A 23,055-nucleotide genomic window follows, 5' to 3' on the forward strand; every position below is an offset into this window, starting at 1 on the left:
GACATAGAGGACAAATTTGTGTCATTCTTGAAATGTAAGTGAAGGGTGACAGACATTCAGACTTACGACATCCCTGGCTTAGTTTACAATGTGTTCATTTTAGATATAAAATGTCAAATTTTCTGTTTTTGACATTTATTTGAGATGATTTACAATGACCTTACATGGGATTGTGTAAATAAGCTGATAAATTCTGCTTCAGAAAGTAAAACTATTGGATAAACTATGTATTAAAACTCTAGTAAAAACATTTTAACACAGTACTTACTTAGTTTAATTATACTTCATTTTTAGAAAAGATGCCACTTTATTAAATTATATTCAATCAGTGTATGTATACATTGCCAATTCATAAAAAATTTATACTTTATAAAACTACCTTTTAAAATAAGCGGCTGTCTTAACAGTTTGAGGTCAATCTGGGATTGATTTACACAGAAACTGAGAAACGCAGCACATGACGTCAGACCCTACTAATCGAGCGACGGTGTTGATGACCGCCGCTGCTGTCCCGTCCTTCCGCTGCTAACACAAACTCGAAGCTTCAAGATGTTTTTATCTTCTGCTGTCCGCTCTGCTGTTTCGCAGGCGGTAAGTTTGGGGTTTTTCGCAAATGTTGACTATCTCAATCAGAAACTGTTTGCTCGGCATAATGGAGAGGAAGTGCTGTGACTCTTCACAAGGGCATGTAGCTCGGACTACAATGCTATGCTAGGCTAGGCTAAGCTAGGCTAAGCAACGTTTGATAACAGTCACAGTGCTATGTAGCTTAGCATCAAGCTATCAGATATTTACGATTTGATAACTTGACAAACAAGACTGTATGAAGGCGTATTTGCTCCTAACGTACATCTTTGCAGACGGAATCGATACGTTAATGATTTGTGTGATTTATTTCGGATTTACAGCTGAACAGGAGAGTTTTTGGTGTTGATTTACAAGCTAAGCAAATAAATATGCCTGTATATGTATTAGAACCGTGCCATTCGTAATTAAATGTTAAATATTGTTTTATGCTCCCATGTGAAACGTCGTTCATACAATAATTTAAGTAAATAATGTATAATTTAAAATGATACCGGTGGTTGAATGAGTGACTTCTGCTATTCTTGTTTATGTGCTATGATGGTTGAGGTTCTTAAACAATAATATTTGGACATATGCTACATTTTTAGCATTTATTTTACATTCATACCCTAAGGCTGACATTTTTTCACACAATCAGCATGTCTTTTTATTCTCGATAGTATGATGCGCTTAATTCATCATATAGTTTTGTATAGAAACAGGACTTGTGTGCAGACTCCATTTTAAAATAAAGTACAAACTAAACAGAGCCGAGATATACAAATATGTTGCTGCAAATAGTGGTTCTGTGTTTGTAGTGCATTATATTTACTGTTTTTTTATTTTCCAAATTATCAGTTTAAAAAGACTTGAGAGACTTGACAGTGAATAGGATTGTAATTAATCTAGCTAACTAAGCATATATATGTTTGTAGGTTAGTTTATTTTTTGATTATTTATATTTTACCTGTCTAACTCTGCATTGCAGGCCAGGCAGGTCAGAAGTTTGCATCGATCTGCTACTCGAGCTGGAGCTGGAGGCATATTTGTGGTGAGTTTTTCAGTTTCAAATCAATATCCAGGACATTATCCTAAAACGGGTCCCAGGTCAGTTCATCCCCTTATTTCTAAAAGTTTATACTCAGTGTTCTCTGGCTAAAATTGGCAAGTTGAAAGCATTCAAAGCAAAATATTTTTAAATAACATTCAAAATATGAAAAGTAGTGAATTCTTATAGTTTTGCATGTGTAAAAATAATTTGAACTTTTTATTGTAGATTCAAAAAGAGTCTCAGGCATTTTTCTTTAATCAAATTAAAATGGTGTACAGTCTTAATCCATGTATCATTCCTCCTTTCCATTTTCAATTGACAACCAAAAGACAAAAAAAATAAAAGTTGATTATTGTTTTATTTGTTTTTGAATTAAAATTAAACAAAGTGTTGTTTTTCACATTTTTAATTTTACCAATTAATCAGTTGGACTTGTACATGACCTTGACATTGTTCTATGTGCAAAAGTTTGTTTTACTTCCAACATAAAATAGTGTAAGAATGAGATACTTTAGCTTTACAGAATTAAACAAAAGTCAAATTAAAGCCACTTACCATATCCTTCACAAAAGTGATTTTAATGTATAATTTTGAACATCAGCAGCTTACGTTATCTTTATCACACATAAAGGTACACTAAGCAATATTAAATAAACTCACTTGGTCTCTTAGGATTCTTTCTCTTCAGATCTTCTCCTGAATTCAACCTCACTGATGATTCAATGATTATCTAATCTTTGGATCAGTTTATTTTCCTATACTGTTCAAAATTCAGTGCCATCTTAGAAAGAAAACAATTTAACACCTGCATTGTTTTTTTTAGAAATGAAGTTGAATTTTGTGAACTATTCTCAAGATTATAACAATGCAGAGAAATTATGACCCCCGCCTCGCTCCATGTTTCTACTAGATTAATCCCAGGAGCGCTTATTTTCCAATTGTTCCCTTTTTATCCAGGGAATAACTTTTATTACCTGTTGGGTGCTCAGACAAACATCACATCCATCAGAAACTCGTATCTTTGCACATTTCTCTTGTCGATAGACATTTCAACACCGAAAACCAGCTAAGACTCTTCTTTTTATTAACATTTTTTAAAGTTGCACAAAGGGGCATTTGCTGCTCACAAGGGGGCAGTGTGTGCAGAAGCAGAAATAATTGTCTGTTATTCATCTCCTCCTTTCTGTGGTTGGAGGAAAAACACCTGTTTCCTCTCTGGGCTTTCCTGGCGCCCTCCTGGTTAATGTTTCATAAACAAACTATTTAAGCGTTAAAGTAACTGTTCTGCATCAGCTTTTTAATGTGAGAAATTTTGACCTTCTCGGGAGATTTTTTTTTTCCTGAATTTTGTTGTTATATATTTGGTGGAGACTGCATGAACTCTTTATAACCCCAGTGTGTGTTCTCCGTTTTTTGTTGTTGCTTCAGCACAGAGACACACCTGACAACAACCCTGACACTCCGTTTGAGTTCACAGCAGAAAACAAAAAGGTAAGAACGGCTCCTAAGTCTGATCTGCTCCCCAGTGGTTTTATGTTCATGTTCTTCCAGATCTTAGGAGGGAAAAAAGCAACTAACTCCTGACAATAACAAATGTTCTTAAAGGGCCGGCGGTATATTCTAAAAATAAAGTCTTAGATTTTTTTCATATCACATCTAATGTCCATTGTTTTTTATTTAGAAATAACAAATGTAGATTTTTTTTGTTTTCTTTCCGCATGCATCTCTTCCTTGCTGCCAAGTAAAAACCTAAAAAATAAATAAATGTCTAAAAACGTAAATGTTTCCCTGAATGATTACAAGCATAAAAACTAACAAGACCAAAACAGTATGAAGTCTAATTTCCTATTTTAATCAATTAGGTTTGTTTTCCTACAAAATAAATTTACAGAAAATATTGTCAAAATGTAGCTTTAGTTTCTCTGAAGTTGTACAGTGCAAAATAAAAGCCAGGCTACCAAAATTGTTGTTTATTACAAAAACATAGTTATATCACAAAAAAAAAGACACAATTGTACGAGAAAAGAAACATCTTAAAAGAAAATTACGAGAACGTTGTTTCAATAAGGAAAAACTTTAGTTATCACCCCGGTTTGTGTAAATCTTTCTTTGAAATAGATATAATTATTTGCAGGGTCATTTCAAAGCCCTACTACTGTTTTATAATTTATTGCTGATTTTTATGAAGTATCATTTGTAAAACCCATATCAAAGTATCACTTAAATTTTTATTTTTTGAGTTTGAGTTCTCATAAAATTCTGACTTTATTTTTGTATTATTTCAACTTTAATGTTGTAAGACTTTATATTATGTAATGTTATGGTTATATTCTCATAATTAAAAAAGAAATTTAAGCCTGTATTCAATCATAGCGTTGACTTGAATTCAGACTTCAAATAAATAAAATCTGTAAAAATGCTTGTGAAACAAGATGGCCGCCCTGCGCGCCGTGACGTCACTAATCTGCACGAGTCCATTGTGAAATAAAGTGAAGATTTTCCAAAGAAATAAGTTTTCAGAAACAAATAAATTGGGTTAGCCGATGAAATCAATTTATCGCCCAGCTCTATATTCTTACATTTTGTTTGCAATCATTTTGTGGTGTAACTTTTTCCATGCAGCTGCTTGTTAATGAAGAATATCTTGAATATTTAAAAAATAAAACTTCTATGAAAATGTGGTGCATTCATATCTGCTTTCCTTAGAAATATTTAAACATTTGATTTTCTGATGATAAAGTTGCGTAAAAAAACAAAACAATGCAACTAAAGATCCTGTGTTTCTTTCTCGCAGAGGATTGATGCGATCCTCTCGATGTATCCCGAAGGACACAAGCAAGCCGCCACCATCCCGGTCTTGGATTTGGCCCAAAGGCAACATGGATGGCTCCCCATCTCTGCCATGAACAAGGCACAGTAATTTCTCTAAAGCCTCTTTCAAACTCGCTCCGCTTTGTAATGAGCCAAAATTAGCAGAAACGACACAAATAAACCGACTGTTTTCTCTTTAGGCCTCTGAGTAAAGATTCTGATCATCTGATTGAAATAATCATTGATTTAAAGGAAATAAAGGTGTTTGAAATGTCACCAACAGTGAAGCATTTGCTTAGATTTTTTTTATAGTTTCTGAGCCAAAAAGAAAATCCACTTGATACAATTTGATTTTTGCAGATACAGATTCTGATGAGTTTTCACTTTAAGTGACAAAATGTCAAGAAAACAACTGTATTTATGGAGTTTTATGTTCTCATCTCCTAAAATCTACTAATTGCTGCGTAATTTAAATAACTTATTTGCCCTGATGATGTGAAATGTGAGAAATGTAGTAATCCGATGCAAAAACTGTAAAATATTTGGCATTTTATGGTTGTTTTTTATAAATCAGAAACAATCCTTTTCATAACTTTGGCCAGTGAATGATTTTAAATTGAGATATAATAAGAATTAAAGCTGCAAGCAGCCTCGAACGGCCCTCGCAGCCAAGCGCCGCTCCGGCCTATTGCCACCGCGGGGTACGAGCAACCGCCGCCTCACGCCAGCCACCACAGAAGCTCTCACGCAGTTTTCAGCTCCTCCGCCCGCACCGCGGAAGCTGTTGCTCAGATTCCATCAACGCTGGCCACGTGCTAACACAGAAGTTGTTGTGCAGTTTCCGTGCCCGTCCACCAGGCGGTACGCACTGATGCGTTCGGAGGCGCTCCTTGACGATGCAAAAAATGTGGTGCAGATTCATTTTAGCGAGGAAATATAGCTGGCGGATTAATGTAGGACGCGCAGTGGAGTCAAAATATATTTCAATGCTGTTGTTCTCTTTAGAGGTCAACAAAGGTCATACGTATCCAATTTGGCGTCAGTCGGATGATCCACATGTCATATACAGCCGATCATATGCACATGGCGAAGTACTACAGTTCGTCATTTTTCATCATTTTCAGCTGTGTTTCTAAAGCACTCTATTTCATTGTTGGAGTAATACTTACTCAGAGTGTCGAATTACTGAAATGGTTTGTAAGAAGTAAGAAAACGCTACATTTACTGCATGATTTAATTCAACAAAAATTATCTGAGACATTTATATCCTTTTAGAAATTTCACGGCAACGCTCTCACAAAGTTTTCACGCTCATCCGCCCGTGGATTGGTGGAGGAACACTGACACCTACTGGCGAAAATTGATATTGTTCTTCATCCTGTTTATCTGCTGTTTCATTTGTGGAGCAATACTGACCCCAAGTGGCGAATTACTGAAATGATTTATAAACGCCAAAAATGGGGTCAAAATCTGAACTTCAATCTAAAATGGCCGACTTCCTGTGGGGTTTAGACCATGGCTCCAAGAGACTTTTTTGTAAGTCCTGACATGGTACACATGTGTACAAAGTTTTGTAATTGTAGGTTAAAGCATGGCTTGGGGCTGATCATTTAAAAGTTTCTAGGGGGCGCTATAGAGAAATTAGGCCACGCCCACCAAATATTCTGATGGATTCCTGTCAGGGAGTGGATGAGGATCCATCCTTGTGTGTGTGGAGCAGCTGGGCCTAAAAATGTGGAATTGAGAGCCAAATGTATGGCGATGGCGTTACAGGTCACTTCGCCACGCCGCCACGCCCACCTGCTCCATCGTAGCTGGTAGGGATTAGAATCCTCAATACACCAACATGTCTTCTGTGTCTGGGCACAGTTTCATGTTGATGAGGTCAAAGGGGTCAGATAGCGACCATTCAGAGTAAAACATGACACTTCCTTTTCTCAGGGGGCGTGGCCTAAGTGATGTCATCATTCGACCATAGGGTATTGTAGGACACCCGATGATGATCAATCACAGAAACTTTGGTGCCTCTGTGAGTTTCTGTGTAGGAGATATAGCAGTTTATTTTTTATGGGGAGTAGGTGAACTTTGACCCCTGCTAACCCCCCTTCAGCATACTCAAAAACTCACCGTTTTGATAACTTTAGATGGGACATGCCTTATGAGCAGACTGACCGAGTTTGAAGCCGATCAATCGAAATCCCTAGGAGGAGTTCGATAAAATAGGAAGGCTGTAAACGGCAAAAATGGGGTCAAAATCTGAACTTCAATCCAAAATGGCCGACTTCCTGTGGGGTTTCGACCATGGCTCCAAGAGACTTTTTTGTAAGTCCTGACAAGGTACACACGTGTACAAAGTTTCGTAATTGTAGGTTAAAGCATGGCTTGGGGCTGATCATTTAAAGTGTTCTAGGGGGCGCTATAGAGAAATTAGGCCACACCCACCAAATATTGTGATGGATTCCTGTCGGGGAGTAGATGAGGGTCCATCTTTGTGAAATTGGAGCAGCTGGGCCCAAAAATGTGGAATTGAGAGCCAAACGTATGGCGATGGCGTTACAGGTCACTTCGCCACGCCGCCACGCCCACCTGCTCCATCGAAGCTGGTCGGGGTTGGAATCCTCAATACACCAACATGTTTTCTGTGTCTGGGCAGAGTTTCATGTTGATGAGGTCAAAGGGGTCAGATAGCGACCGTCCACAGTAAAACATGACACTTCCTGTTCTCAGGGGGCGTGGCTTAAGTGATGTCATCATTCGACCATAGGGTATTGTAGGGCAGCCAATGATGATCAATCACAGTAACTTTGGTGCCTCTGTGAGTTTCTGTGTAGGAGATATAGCAGTTTATTTTTTTTATGGCGAGTAGGTGAACTTTGACCCCTGCTAACCCCTTCAGCATACTCAAAACTCACAGTTTTGATAACTTTAGATGGGACATGCCTTATGAACAGACTGACGGAGTTTGAAGCCGATCAATCGAAATCCCTAGGAGGAGTTCGATCAAATACGAAGGCTGTAAACGGCAAAAATGGGGTGAAAATTTGACCTTCAATCCAAAATGGCTGACTTCCTGTGATACTTGCACTATGACATTAATTGTAAATTTTGAGCATCTTGGGGAGCTCTACAAGTGTACCAAATTTCATGTCTCTACGATGAAGTAAGTGAATAGCAAAGGGTCCTTTGAAAATTTCTAGGTGGCGCTATTGAGCCATTTCTTGTGGAATTTTTGCGACGACTTTAAAATACGTAAATTTTAAACAGGCTTAAGGCCTCCGCCAAGTTTGGTGAGTTTTTGAATATGATAAAGCCCCCAAAAAGCCAATTCATTTGGAGGGAGAATCGTAATAATAATAATAATAATAATAATTAAAGCTGCAAGCAGCCTCGAACGGCCCTCGCAGCCAAGCGCCGCTCCGGCCTATTGCCACCCCGGGGTACGAGCAACCGCCGCCTCACGCCAGCCACCACAGAAGCTCTCACGCAGTTTTCAGCGCCTCCGCCCGCACCGCGGAAGCTGTTTGCTCAGTTTCCATCAACGCTGCGCACGTGCTAAGACAGAAGTTGTTGCGCAGTTTCCGCGCCCGTCCACCAGGCGGTACGCATCTATGCGTTCGGCAGCTATCCTTCACGATGCAAAAAAATGTGTATATTCATTGGTTTAGCGAGGAAATATAGCTGGCGGATTAATGTAGGGGCGCAGTGGAGCCAAAATACATTTCAATGCTGTTTTGCTCTTTAGAGGTCAACAAAGGTCATGCGTATCCAATTTGTCGTCAGTCGGATGATCCACGTGTCATTTACAGCCGATCATATGCACATGGCGAAGTAATGCATTTCGTCATTTCTACACCCCAATGCGGTTCGGTCAGCAGCCAGCATTCATAGAGTTCATCATGTTATCGTTTTTAGTCAGTATTCACATGATGAAACCCATATAAATTATAGAATAACAGTAAAACATACAGCAGAAAAAACATGTGACTGCCTCTTAAAAGTGGGCGGGGCTACAGTGAGGTCATCAAGTGACCATGGAAATGTGTTCAGGCTGTTCTCTAGAAAGACAGAGGAAGTGTGATGATGCAGCTGTGATCTTGCATTTGGAAGTCATTTAATGTTGATGTTTCATGGTAAATAGTGAAAGTTTTACACTAAGCCACACCCACATGCTTGATGTTAACTACAACTGAGATCTAAATGCAGTGCAACTTTGACGTTATCGTGAATGAGTCAGGAAAATGGTGAAGGTTAAGATGTATCAGTTTAATAAACCGCACTGTTCAGTAATAAACCAAGGGCAATGCACATTAAGAGAGCACAGTTAACTTTCAGCACATTAGAACAATAGCACAGGCTGAATCCCATCCATTAATTAGGTATTAATCACAGGAAGTGCTGCAACTAAATATTACAACCCCAATGGATCGGTAAAAAGATACTTAGCATTTTTCAGAGCTCTTTCAAACGACATTTTAAACATCTTCTATACATAATAACAACAACTCTCAATGTATGAAACTGGATGTATCACACACACTATTCAGTTTATTGAATTAGTAAAGCGCTTCGTTAGCATTAAAAACGTTGCAGGCCTCAGGCATTGGGTTAGCATCCTCCTCAGAATAACTGTTCCAAACATGACGGCTTCCAGAACCAGCAGGAAGGAATAAATTACTCACCGCACCGCGAGTTACGACTGTTTAAACGAACAGCAATGGGCTCTTTGCACTGCCGCGCTGACGTCACAACTGTATACCAGAATGCGGCTCTTTTTTCCACTTTCAGAAAACTATGACTGCTATAAAAGACAAAGTCGTACTTAAGACTCAAATAAAACAATACTATGTACTTTGTTTAGGTTTTCATGGATTTCCAAGCGATCCTCAATTAAGACAGCTTGTAAATATTGGTTGCTACAGGTTAAAGCTACCACTTGAAGCTAACGCCGTACACACCGTTCTAAACACCGTCTTAATGAGCCATTCACAACAAGCATGCAAAAGTAATAAAACGAAAATAACACAGAAATCTTAAGCAACACGGCCATATTTTTCTAAAAGTAATAACTCTGAATCTGAACAGTCAGCTGAACTAGAACTCCGATACCAGAGTAAGCTCTGTGCTCGTTTTTCTTCGTCATACTTCAAGCAAAAAGTCTGAAACTGTAATCTGCCCCCCCACCCCCTCCCCGCTGCTTTATGTCGTTAACAATAAACACACGTAATATGCTTGAAAATAAGGCACAAACAGTGTCCGTTAGAATGGCTGAGAAATCTTTAGATAATTAAATAGCAGATTTTTACTAGAAAGCTAGCAGGCTTGTGCTAGCAGTTTAAAGAAAATAAAACTCACCTTCATATCTGTGAATGTATAACGAGGCGAACATCTTAAAACCTTTCTTTGCCTTACTTGTTGGGGTTTCGGATCGATGTACATTATTAATTGTTACCTTGGAAAAACATTTCAGCCGTGTTTCCCGAACGTGTAAGCTGAGGTGCAAAGAGCCCATTAAACTTCTCCAACTCCAGTCCAACAGAGCCTTCTTGCTCCAAAGCGTGGTTCGATTTGCAACTCCAAAATCCAAGCAAAATGTTGAGCGTTAGTCCAGTTCTGTGGCTCCAAAAAGCAAGCAAAATGTTCAGGAAAACTTTGCAGCTCCAGCTGCCGGCTGACTGTTATTACGTAGCGTCGATCTGTTTTCTCATTGATGGAGTACCACTGCCTCCTGCTGTCGCAATACTGGTATTGCACTAGCAGTACCAGTATTTCTCCACAAGGTGCCAGTGGTACTCCATCAACACTGACCCCAGTGTGTTCTTACTTCGCTGTGTCATAAGTTTTGCTGAATGACTTTGTTTGTATTATTTCTAGCAAAAATGAATGAATGTTTGTACTTTAACCCACAAAATAAACTTATATATATATAAAAAGTTATAATAATGTATATTTAAATAATTAATAACAACATAAACCTATGGGCTGCTGTTTTCTAGGGGGCGCTATAGAGAAATTAGGCCACGCCCTACAAATATTGTGATGGATTCCAGTCGGGGAGTGGATAAATATTCATCCTTGTGAGTTTGCAGCAGCTGAGCCCGAAAATGTGGTATTGAGAGCCAAACGTATGGCGATGGCGTTACAGGTAACTTCGCCACGCCGCCATGCCCACCTGCTCTATCGTAGCTGGTCGGGGTTGGAATCCTCAATACACCAACATGTCTTCGGTGTCTGGGCACAGTTTCATGTTGATGAGGTCAAAGGGGACGGATAGCGAACGTTCACAGTAAAACATTACACTTCCTGTTCTCAGGGGGCGTGGCCTAAGTGATGTCATCATTCGACCATAGGGTAATGTAGGAGACCTGATGATGATCAATCACAGAAACTTTGGTGCCTCTGTGAGTTTCTGTGTAGGAGATATAGCAGTTTATGTTTTTATGGCGAGTAGGTGAACTTTGACCCCTGCTAACCCCCCTTCAGCATACTCAAAAACTCACCGTTTAGATAACTTTAGATGAGACATGCCTTATGAACAGACTGACTGAGTTTGAAGCCGATCAATCGAAATCCCTAGGAGGAGATAGATCAAATACGAAGGCTGTAAACGGCAAAAATGGGGTCAAAAACCGAACTTGAATCCAAAATGGCTGACTTCCTGTGGGGTTTAGACCATGGCTCCAAGAGACTTTTTTTTACGTCCTGACAAGGTACACATGTGTACAAAGTTTCGTATTTGTAGGTTAAAGCATGGCTTGGGGCTGATCATTTAAAGTTTTCTAGGGGGCGCTATAGAGAAATTAGGCTACGCCCACCAAATATTGTGATGGATTCCTGTTGGGGAGTGGATGAGGGTCCATCCTTATGAGTTTGCACCAGCTGGGCCCGAAAATGTGGAATTGAGAGCCAAACGTATGGCGATGGCGTTACAGGTCACTTCGCCACGCCACCACGCCCACCTGCTCCATCGAAGCTGGTCGGGGTTGGAATCCTCAATACACCAACATGTTTTCTGTGTCTGGGCACAGTTTCATGTTGATGAGGTCAAAGGGGTCAGATAGCGACAGTTCACAGTAAAACATTACACTTCCTGTTCTCAGGGGGCGTGGCCTAAGTGATGTCATCATTCGACCATAGGGTATTGTAGAAGACCCGATGATGATCAATCACAGAAAACTTTGATGCTTCTGTGAGTTTCTGTGTAAGAGATATAGCAGTTTATTTTTTTATGGCGAGTAGGTGAACTTTGACCCTGCTAACCCCCCTTCAGCATACTCAAAAACTCACCGTTTAGATAGCTTTAGATGGGACATGCCTTAGAACAGACTGACGGAGTGTGAAGTCGATCAATGAAAATCCCTAGGAGGAGATAGAGCAAATACAAAGGCTGTAAACGGCAAAAATCGGCAAAAATGGGTCAAAATGGGAACTTCAATCAAAAATGGCTGACTTCCGTGATACTTGCACTATGACATTAATTGTAAATTTTGAGCGTCTTGGGGAGTTCTACAAGTGTACCAAATTTCATGTGTCTACGATAAAGTAAGTGAATAGCAGAGGGTAAAAAAGGGTGTTTTTCCAATTTCTAGGTGGGCCGTAGAGACATTTCTATTGCAATTTTTGCTACGACTTTAAAATACGTAAATTTTAAACAGGTTTAAGGCCTCCGCAAGTTTGGTGAGTTTTTGAATATGATAAAGCCCCCAAAAAGCCAATTCATTTGGGTGGAAGAATAATAATAATAATTAAAGCTGCAAGCAGCCTCGAGCGGCCCTCGCAGCCAAGCGCCGCTCCGGCCTATTGGCCACCGCAGAGTACTAGCAACCGCCGCCCGACGCCAGCCACCACAGAAGGTCTCACGCAGTTTCAGCACCTCCGCCCGCACTGCGGAAGTTGTTGCTCAGTTTCCATCAACGCTGCCCATGTTCCAACACAAAAGTTGTTGCGCAGTTTCCGCGCCCGTCCACCAGGCGGTACGCATCGATGCGTTCGGCTGCGCTCCTTGACGATGCCAAAAAAATGTGGTGCAGATTCATTGGTTTAGCGAGGAAATATAGCTGGCGGATTAATGTAGGGGCGCAGTGGAGTCAAACTACGTTTCAATGCTGTTTGCTCTTTAGAGGTCAACAAAGGTCATACGTATTCAATTTGGCGCCTGTCGGATGATCCACGTGTCATTTAGAGCCGATCGCATGCACGTATCGAAGAACTGCAGTTCGTCATTTCTACACCCCATTGCGGTTCGGTCAGCAGCCAGCATTCATAGAGTTCATCATGTTATCGTTTTTAGTCAGTATTCACATCATGAAACCCATATAAATTATAGAATAACAGTAAAATATACAGCAGAAAAAACATGTGACTGCCTCTTAAAAGTGGGCGGGGCTACAGTGAGGTCATCAAGTGACCATGGAAATGTGTTCAGGGCTGTTCTCTAGAAAGACAGAGGAAGTGTGATGCAGCTGTGATCTTGCATTTGGAAGTCATTTAATGTTGATGTTTCATGGCAAATAGTGAAAGTTTTACACTAACACACCCACATGTTTTAATGTTAACTACAACTGAGATCTAAATGCAGTGCAACTTTATTGTGAAATGAGTCAGGAAAATGGTGAAGGGTAAGATGTACCAGTTTAATAAATCGTACTGTTCAGTAATAATCCAAGGGCAATGCACATTAAGAGAGCACAGGTAACTTTCAGCACATTAGAACAATAGCACAGGCTGAATCCCACCCATTAATTAGGTATTAATCACAGGAAGTGCTGCAACTAAATATTACAACCCCATTGGATCGGTAAAAAGATACTTAGCATTTTCTCAGAGCTCTTTTAAACGACATTTTAAACATCTTCTATACATAATAACAAGTCTGAATGTATGAAACTGGATGTATCAAACACACTATTCAGTTTATTGAATTAGTAAAGCGCTTCGTTAGCATTAAAAACGTTGCAGGCCTCAGGCATTTGGTTAGCATCCTCCTCATAATAACTGTTCCAAACATGACGGCTTCCAGAACCAGCAGGAAGGAATAAATTACTCACCGCACCGCGAGTTACGACTGTTTAAACGAACAGCAATGGGCTCTTTGCACCTGCCGCGCTGACGTCACAACTGTATACCCGAATGCGGCTCTTTATTCCACTTTCAGAAACTATGACTGCTATAAAAGACAAAGTCGTACTTAAAACACAAATAAAACAATACTATGTACTTTGTTTAAGTTTTTATGAATTTCCAAGCGATCCTCAATTAAGACAGCTTGTAAATATTCGTTGCTACAAGTTAAAGCTACCACTTGAAGCTAACGCCGTACACACCGCTCTAAGCACCGTCTTAATGAGCCATTCAAAACAAGCATGCAAAAGTAATAAAACGAAATAACACAGAAATCTTAAGCAACACGGCCATATTTTTCTAAAAGTAATAACTCTCAATCTGAACAGTCAGCTGAACTAGAACTCCGATACCAGAGTAAGCTCTGGGCTCGTTTTTCTTCGTCATAATTCAAGCAAAAACTCTGAACTGTAATCTGCCCCCCCCTCCCTCCCCGCTGCTTTATTGTCGTTAACAATAAACACACGTAATATGCTTGAAAATAAGGCACAAACAGTGTCCGTTAGAATGGCTGAGAAATCTTTAGATAATTAAATAGCAGATTTTTACAAGAAAAATGTCAGAGAATAATCCCTGCTAGCACAAGCTAGCAGGCTTGTGCTAGCAGTTTAGAGAAAATAAAACTCACCTTCATATCTGTGAATGTATAACGAAGCGAACATCTTAAAACTTTTCTCTGGCTTACTTGTTTGGGCTTCGGATCGATGTACATTATTAATTGTTACCTTGGAAAAACATTTGAGCCGTAACGCGGAAGCTGAGGTGCAAAGAGCGCATTAAAAACTGCTCCAACTCCGGTCCAACAGAGCCTTCTTGCTCAAAAGCGTGGTTCGGATTTGCAACTCCAAAACACAAGCAAAATGTTGAGCGTAGTCCAGTTCTGTGGCTCCTAAAAGCAGGCAAATGTTCAGGAAAACTTCGCAGCTCCAGCTGTCGCCGGCCGACTGCTGTGACGTAGCAGCTCCACGACAGTTACACTTAACTGACCAGTAAGGCACAGACAGCTGGAATTCATGCATTTACTTGCGGTATTAAATAACAGTCATTAACAAAACGCTACATTTACTCCGTGTTTTAAGCCAACAAATATTATCTGAGGGCTTACATATAACATTTCAGGTTAAATGTAACCGCTATCCTTTTGGAAATCTCACGGCAAACGCGCTAGAAACGTTTTGACGGCCGTAGATCTGTTTTCTCATTGATGGAGTACCACTGCCTCCTGCTGGCGCAATACTGGTATTGCGCTAGCAGTACCATTATTGCGCAACCAGGGGCAGCGGTACTCCATCAACCTGACCCCATTTTACTCAGCGGAGCTGTCATTTGTGTAGTGAAAAAACGTTTTGCTGAAGACGATGTTTGTATTATTTCTAGCCAAAATTAATGAATTTTTACTCTAACCCACAAAATTATTTAAAAAAATAAAACTTTAAAAATAAAATTGAGAGCCAAACGTATGGCGATGGCGTTAGAGGTCACTTCGCCACGCCACCACGCCCACCTGCTCCATCGAATCTGGTCGGGGTTGGAATCCTCAATACACCAACATGTCTTCTGTGTCTTGGCACAGTTTCATGTTGATGAGGTCAAAGGGGTCAGATAGAGACCTTTGACAGTAAAACATGACACTTCCTGTTCTCAGGGGGCGTGGCCTAAGTGATGTCATCATTCGACCATAGGGTATTGTAGTAGACCCGATGATGATCAAACAACAGTAATTTTGGTACCTGTGTGAGTTTCTGTGTAGGAGATATATTAGTTTATTTTTTTATGGCGAGTAGGTGAACTTTGACCCCTGCTAACCCACCTTCAGCATACTCAAAAACTCACCGTTTAGATAACTTTAGATGGGACATGCCTTATGAACAGACTGACCGAGTTTGAAGCCGATCAATCGAAATCCCTAGGAGGAGATAGATCAAATATGTAGGCTGTAAACGGCAAAAATGGGGTCAAAAACCGAACTTGAATCCAAAATGGCCGACTTCCTGTGGGTTTAGACCATGGCTCCAAGAGACTTTTTTGTATGTCCTGACAAGGTACACATGTGTACAAAGTTTCGTATTTGTAGGTTAAAGCATGGCTTGGGGCTGATCATTTAAAGTTTTCTAGGGGCGCTATAGAGAAATTAGGCTACGCCCACCAAATATTCTGATGGATTCCTGTCGGGGAGTGGATGAAGATCCATCCTTGTGAGTTTGCAGCAGCTGGGTCTGAAAATGTGGAATTTAGAGCCAAACGTATGGCGATGGCGTTAGAGGTCACTTCGCCACGCCACCACGCCCACCTGCTCCATCGAAGCTGGTCGGGGTTGGAATCCTCAATACACCAACATGTTTTCTGTGTCTGGGCACAGTTTCATGTTGATGAGGTCAAAGGGATCAGATAGCGACCCTTGACAGTAAAACTTGACACTTCCTATTCTCAGGGGGCGTGGCCTAAGTGATGTCATCATTCGACCATAGGGTATTGTAGAAGACCGATGATGATGAATCACAGAAACTTTGGTGCCTCTGTGAGTTTCTGTGTAGGAGATATAGCAGTTTATGTTTTTACGGCGAGTAGGTGAACTTTGACCCCTGCTAAGCCCCCTTCAGCATACTCAAAAACTCACCGTTTAGATAACTTTAGATGAGACATGCCTTATGAACAGACTGACTGAGTTTGAAGCCGATCAATCGAAATCCCCAGGAGGAGATAGATCAAATATGTAGGCTGTAAACGGCAAAAATGGGGTCAAAAACCAAACTTGAATCCAAAATGGCCGACTTCCTGTGGGGTTTAGACCATGGCTCCAAGAGACTTTTTGTATGTCCTGACAAGGTACACATGTGTACAAAGTTTCGTATTTGTAGGTTAAAGCATGGCTTGGGGCTGATCATTTAAAGTTTTCTAGGGGGCGCTATAGAGAAATTAGGCCACGCCCACCAAATATTGTGATGGATTCCTGTCGGGGAGTCGATGAGGATCCATCGTTGTGAATTTGGAGCAGCTGGGACCGAAAATGTGGAATTTAGAGCCAAACGTATGGCGATGGCGTTAGAGGTCACTTCGCCACGCCGCCACGCCCACCTGCTCCATCAAAGCTGGTCGGGGTTGGAATCCTCAATACACCAACATGTTTTCTGTGTCTGGGCACAGTTTCATGTTGATGAGGTCAAAGGGGTCAGATAGCGACCATTCACAGTAAAACATGACACTTCCTGTTCTCAGGGGGCGTGGCCTAAGTGATGTCATCACTTGACCATAGGATATTGTAGGAGACCCGATGATCAATCACAGAAACTTTGGTGCCTCTGTGAGTTTCTGTGTAGGAGATATAGCAGTTTAATTTTTTATGGCGAGTAGGTGAACTTTGACCCCTGCTAACCCTCCTTCAGCATACTCCAAAACTCACCGTTTTGATAACTTTAGATGGGACATGCCTTATGAACAGACTGACCGAGTTTGAAGCCGATCAATCGAAATCCCTAGGAGGAGTTCGATCAAATACGAAGGCTGTAAACGGCAAAAATGGGCTCAAAATCCGAACTTCTATCCAAAATGGCCGACTTCCTGTGATACTTGCACTATGACATTAATTGTAAATTTTGAGCGTCCTGGGTAGCTCTACAAGTGTACCAAATTTCATGTCTCTAGGATAAAGTAAGTGAATAGCAAAGGGTCCTTTGAAAATTTCAAGGTGGCGCTCTTGAGCCGTTTCATGTGCGATTTTTGCAATGACCTTAAAATACAAAATTTTGAAACTCCCTTTATGCGTCCGCCAAGTTTGGTGAGTTTTTGAATATGATAAAGCCCTCAAAAAGCCAATTCATTTGGGTGGAAGAATAATAAGAATAAGAAACAGTAGGAAAACAATAGGCCTTCGCAGCGCTTAGCTGCTCGGGCCTAATAATAATAAACAATAGGAAAACAATAGGCCTTCGCAGCGCTTAGCTGCTCGGGCCTAATAATAAGAAACAGTACAGAAACAATAGGCCTTCGCAGCGCTTAGCTGCTCGGGCCTAAATACAAGTTTTAGTATTTTGTCTCTTTTTAAATGGAATAATTACATTGGCCAGTCCCTCCAGCATGATACAGTGTTTCTTTGTCATTTGTTTTTTTTTGTGCCTAAAATTACTGATTTTGTTGCACATTTTTCAAAATGTTGCAGTTAGTTGTCCATTTTTTAAGCTTTACAAAAAAGTTGAAATTGCTGGACAAAACCTTCCCAAAAAAGACAGAAAAATAACATTATCACAAATATTACCATTTGCAAAATGTTAACCTTTTTTCTTCCTCCTAATTTTAAAAACTCAAGATGGTAATAAAGAACCTAAAAATAGAAATTGAATAACGGTTCTTTATAAATAACATTATTACATAATTATCAGAAATGTTTTGTTCAAAATGTCATGTTTATGTAGATGAACTGACACATTTTTTATGGATTTCAGAGGTTGCAGACGTCTGAATTATCTTCCAAAATCATAATAAAATCTACTTCTCTCGTTTTAGTGTTTTAATAGAATCACAAACATTGTTTTCAGTTTCAATTCAGATGATAATTGATGCATAAGTGTCCACTGTCGTTAAAACAGCTAAATTTTGCCACCTTAAGACTTCTAAATCTACTGTTATCATGAAAAGCCGTTTAAATTTGGTTCATAATGCTGAATGGATGCTTTTGCTTCAGCTTTTGCTCCATATGAATGTTTGTAATTTTTCATTTGTTTTTCAGGTGGCTGAGGTGCTCGACGTCGCTCCGATGCGAGTGTATGAAGTTGCGACGTTTTATACCATGTTTCTGCGTCAGCCTGTGGGAAAATACTTCATTCAGATCTGCACCACAACCCCCTGCATGCTCTGCAACTCTGACAGCATCCTGGAGGCCATCCAGAACAAGCTGGGTAAGAGAGGGATTTTACAGTTTCAGGTTGAGAAATGAACCAATAAAGACATGAAAACGCAGGTGACTGCAGAAGTTTTTAATCACTTATAAATTGAATAAACAGTGAGTACAAACATGTAAATATACAGGATGTTCATAATATATTTTTTGCAGAAAATCATTCTTAGATAAGGAATGATTTTGAGCTGCTCTGGGCGTCTTGTCACTTTAAATCCTAATAATCTGTTGCTTGCCATGCCCCCCAACTCAACATTTACACTCGCACATGAAAATGGCTGCAAACAGATGCACAATTATCCAACCGCTCTTCTTTGAAAAGCATTAATAGAGCCTGCTGCACAACCAACAAGACTGCAGCAAGTGGTTTCTGGATGGTAAGTCGACTACAAAAGACTTGTCTTTTCCTGCAGCCATTGTACTGCGATAAAACCAGCTCATCATGCGGCACAAAGCCTACAGAATGTGACACCTAATTCAGCTTCATCTGGTAAATTATTTACACACACTTTTAATTACATATCTATATGTTACATAAAGTACTTCGTTCATTTTCAATCTGGGACCTGAGTCCAAATTTTGGACCACAAACATGCAAAGGTGGTATGACCAAAAAAAAAACCCAACAACCTTGAATTCTTAATTAGGTGGTTTTTGAAATGTCATGTTTTTCAAACACCAAAACACATCAATTTATTGCTAAACTTATATGATACAGGGCTGCTTTTAGAACTAGCAGAGACCCAAATGGGAGTATAAAAAGGTTCAAAAAGTGAATTTTTCATAATAGTTCCAGACATTCAGAAGGCAACAATAACATATTTTTACTTGCAGTCACGGAGATATGACATGCTTCACTGTCAAATGTTGCTACATCAGTTGATGTTTCTCTCCTTATGTTCTCCACAGGTATCAAGGTTGGAGAAACCACTGCAGACAAGATGTTCACTCTGATAGAGGTGGAATGCCTGGGCGCCTGTGTGAACGCCCCAATGGTCCAGATAAATGACAACTATTATGTGAGTGCTCGACTGCTCCGCGCAGATGGCGCTCTTAACAAAATTAGATTAAAACCCTGAAGTAAGTTAGTAAGAAACGCCTACAGAGACTGCAGCTATCAGTGCTGCTTCACCCAAGTGGAGCTCAGGTGTGCTGCAGTCGACTCAGACCAGGTTTTCTAAATAATTCAGCTGTTATTTATCAGTAGGAAAACGAGCCACAAACTTAAAATTAACTCCAGAGTTTGAGGGGGAAAAAACAAAAAGTAGAAAATCTCAGAAATAAATAGTGATCTTTTTATATTACGCAAGTTTTAGTCGACATTGGACGTAAGCAAACAACCTTCTTTGGAAATAATATTAGATCAACCAAATTTGCTTCAACCAAAAATGTTTATATGTCATTGAGGATGGCATATAAACACGTTGAAGTGTGCGGTTCGCTTTCACACTGCAGTGTCAACTGAACACCAAAACCTGTTGCCCTCCTCACCTGTGGTGGCGCTGCACCAATAAGACTGCAGGAAACAACATAAAAACCTTTGAAGAAGACATGAGCGCAACTTCCTTCTTCATGAAGTGTAAACAAAAATTGAGTAGTGTCAGATTTTAGTGATTGCAGGATTTGTTTTGTGTGGGTAAAAAAAAAAACACAAGCCATTTCTCCCACAAACTCTAGATTCACGTGTTTATTTTGGTTGTATTTACCCATAATGCCTTGCTCTTTAGTGCATCAACTGCTTTAAGAGTGGTCTCTGGTTCACTTGACGTTCACCAGAGTTCACTTCAACTACAGACCTTGGTTTGTAGTCGACCAGAGTTTCCCAAATTACCGGTAACCAAATCTTCCAGACAAATGAACTGAAGTTTCATTAAAGTGGACTAAACATGGCTGTGTGAATGCACTCTTAAAGTCTATTAGGGGCCGTATAATACACAGCAAATACATCCAAATCGCAGAGAATAACTCTCAAATACACAAAAGGAGGTTAATTGCCAACAAGATGACGGCATAACCTGGATATAATTGTTTCATATCGCAACATACACTCCAGGGTACAGCTGGACAACAAATCAATAACATATATTGATAAATATTAGTAGATAATAGATCTTATAAAGGTTCACTGAATCAAACTGCATTCTGGGAGATGTAGGCAGAGGAAAGACGTTAGCTTCTCCCAGCCAGCTCAGCAACTGAGTAGAATCAACCAACTTTCAGGATTTGCCCAAAGTGCCTCATATCTGCTGAAAAATAATTTAAAAAAAACAACGGCAGGCAGCGTGAAAACTGGATAAAACAGAAAAGGTCATGCTGTCAGTTTGGTAATATTTAAAAAATATATTTGAACAAAAAACTAATCGGTAATTATTGATATTGAATTATATGAAATGCTTTTACTCGAGTCCTATAAATGACCTTTGAGTATTTAGACAAGCTCTATACAAATAAAAAGTATTAGAATAATGATTATGATTGTTATATTGTTTTTCAAACCTACTTCTGAGTCAGAAAAAAAACATCAAAATGTTGGTCCTTTCCTATATCGCAAGAAAACAAAAAGCATCTTCCATAATATTTCAAATTCAAAAATACTTCAGAAATTCCAAGGAGAAATGAAATAACATAATTAATATTCACAATAACAAAACCAATTATTAATTATTGTTAACTATTTTAAATAATATTTATCACTATCATGAATACATCAATAATATTTTGTGGTTTTGAGCATGTCAGTTGAAAATGGCATCTACTGCTTCTGGCCTTTGACTGTATTTCTAAATATATTTAAAACAAACTGAAACCAGTCTTATTCCAAACGGTTTATTTCTCCCTCAGGAGGACCTCACACCAAAAGATATCGAGCAAATTATCGACGAACTGAAGGCCGGACGAGTCCCACCACCTGGACCAAGGTACGCCCAACCAACATCAGATTGACATTAACGTCTGCTTTTCCATGTTTTACGCCTTCCTGTTTTGTTTTTATTGTTTGGTAGGAATGGCCGTTTCTCTTGTGAACCGGCGGGCGGATTGACCTCCCTGACAGGACCGCCTCCAGGACCGGGATTCGGTGTCAGATCAGACCTGTAGATATTAATAATGGTACTCTGAGAGAAAGTTGCTGTCATGTTTAATTCAAAGCATGTTGTGTAAATAAAATGTTAATATACCTGTTTAGGTACAAGCTTGGTTCTTACATTTACTCAGTGTGTCTTAATAAAATACTACTACTCATTTGTAGCCATCTTTACACCTAATTATTAAAGGAAGCCATATTATTCCTTTTTTGTTTTACTTAGTTGTACAAAATTAGTGCAAAATTTATTTACATTGTATCAGGTAAAATCCTTCAAGGAGAACCGTATAGAAGAATGAAATCAATTAAATTGGGTTAATATTGACTATTTTATTCTAAACTGGAGGTTTTTAGTTTAATTATTCTCATGGATATTCTGCATTTATAAAATCCAAAACATTTACAAATATTCATAATTTCTTAAATAATCTGCTGTTGCCAATGGATTTGTAACTTCTTATTTCTATTGGTTACATATTTGAGGCCCAATATTGGAGTTTTAAAAACCATTACTAATCTGACTAAAGATGCATATATATTTTTAAATGTCTAGTCTGTTAATCTTTAGTTACCTGTGTACCAAAAATCACCTGATTTTATAGGTGAGCACATGCTTTTCTTGCCAGAGCAAATTTTGTTTTACTAAAAAGACCTTCAGTTTCATTTATCTTAAATTTCTTAATACTTTGAAAAAGAAAAACAAGCAGGAGAGTTTTTAATATGTTCTTAAAGTGAAAATATTCCAAATTAATGTCACCTTCTGACTGAATAGAGGTATTAATTAAATGACATTTTTTAACTACTGAAAAGAGATTGTGCCTCAGATTTATTTTTAAATTGGACCTTCGCCGTGGCTGTTATTTCTAGCACTTTTATGTCTTATCCTTTTTACTGAAAATCATATTGGTGTTTTGCTTTATTTCAAACAATCATCTTTGGCTTACAATAACAAATGCAGCTGTTGGTGTTTCTGATTTGCCCTTAAAATACATTTATTTTCCATTAATATCCTTATAAATACCTTACATTTAAATTTTGTGCTTGTATGTATGTTTAGATTTTGATAGCGAATACTAAAATACCTTAACAAGGTTTATTGTACCTAAAGAAAAAAAGGCAAACAGGATAGTTTTAAAGGTGCTTTTTATCAACTTTATTTTCAATATTGGCATCTGCACATTTACAAATATAACATTAAAGCATAATGACTTATGAAAATGAGAAAAATTATGAAGTTAAAGCATAAGAACAGAAGGGTACATCAATTTAAACAAAACATAGGCATTAAACTTAAGTTATATTAAATGTAATACGAAAATGTAAAAGTACAAACCTTTTATGTTGTAATGTTATTTTATAGTTCACAATTGTGTTCAATTTCAAAGAATATTTTACATAGTCAGAAAATTTGAAATTTTATGTTGCAGTTTTACAAAAAGATAAGATTTATCAAAGTAATTTCTACTACAACCAAAAAATTTTTGTTAGATATATTCAATTAATTCTGAAGTCAATTTTCTTTCTCTCATTGGTTAA

At 38.9% G+C, this 23,055-nt stretch overlaps 1 protein-coding gene across 1 annotated transcript; it reads left to right on the forward strand.

Annotated features, from left to right (window-relative positions):
- Nucleotides 1-481: 481 nt before the first annotated feature.
- On the forward strand, nucleotides 482-21,620 carry ndufv2 (NADH:ubiquinone oxidoreductase core subunit V2). Its single transcript, XM_055058285.1, has 8 exons — nucleotides 482-591; nucleotides 1,556-1,618; nucleotides 3,047-3,109; nucleotides 4,413-4,529; nucleotides 18,270-18,438; nucleotides 19,347-19,456; nucleotides 21,279-21,355; nucleotides 21,440-21,620. The coding sequence occupies exons 1-8, from the start codon at nucleotides 550-552 to the stop codon at nucleotides 21,531-21,533; spliced, it is 735 nt and encodes a 244-aa protein (XP_054914260.1). The 5' UTR covers nucleotides 482-549; the 3' UTR covers nucleotides 21,534-21,620.
- The last annotated feature ends 1,435 nt before the right edge of the window (nucleotides 21,621-23,055 follow it).

Source organism: Poeciliopsis prolifica, unplaced genomic scaffold (genome assembly GCF_027474105.1).
Source record: "Poeciliopsis prolifica strain line A6 unplaced genomic scaffold, Auburn_PproV2 SCAFFOLD050, whole genome shotgun sequence".
NCBI classification, from domain to species: domain Eukaryota; kingdom Metazoa; phylum Chordata; class Actinopteri; order Cyprinodontiformes; family Poeciliidae; genus Poeciliopsis; species Poeciliopsis prolifica.

Bases quoted from the DNA above. Each gene is read 5' to 3' on its own strand.
- ndufv2 (XM_055058285.1), top strand. From the start codon at position 550: ATGTTTTTATCTTCTGCTGTCCGCTCTGCTGTTTCGCAGGCG. The intron at 592-1,555 runs GTAAGTTTGGGG...TCTGCATTGCAG, and splicing joins GCTCTGCTGTTTCGCAGGCG to GCCAGGCAGGTCAGAAGTTT. The intron at 3,110-4,412 runs GTAAGAACGGCT...TCTTTCTCGCAG, and splicing joins TCACAGCAGAAAACAAAAAG to AGGATTGATGCGATCCTCTC.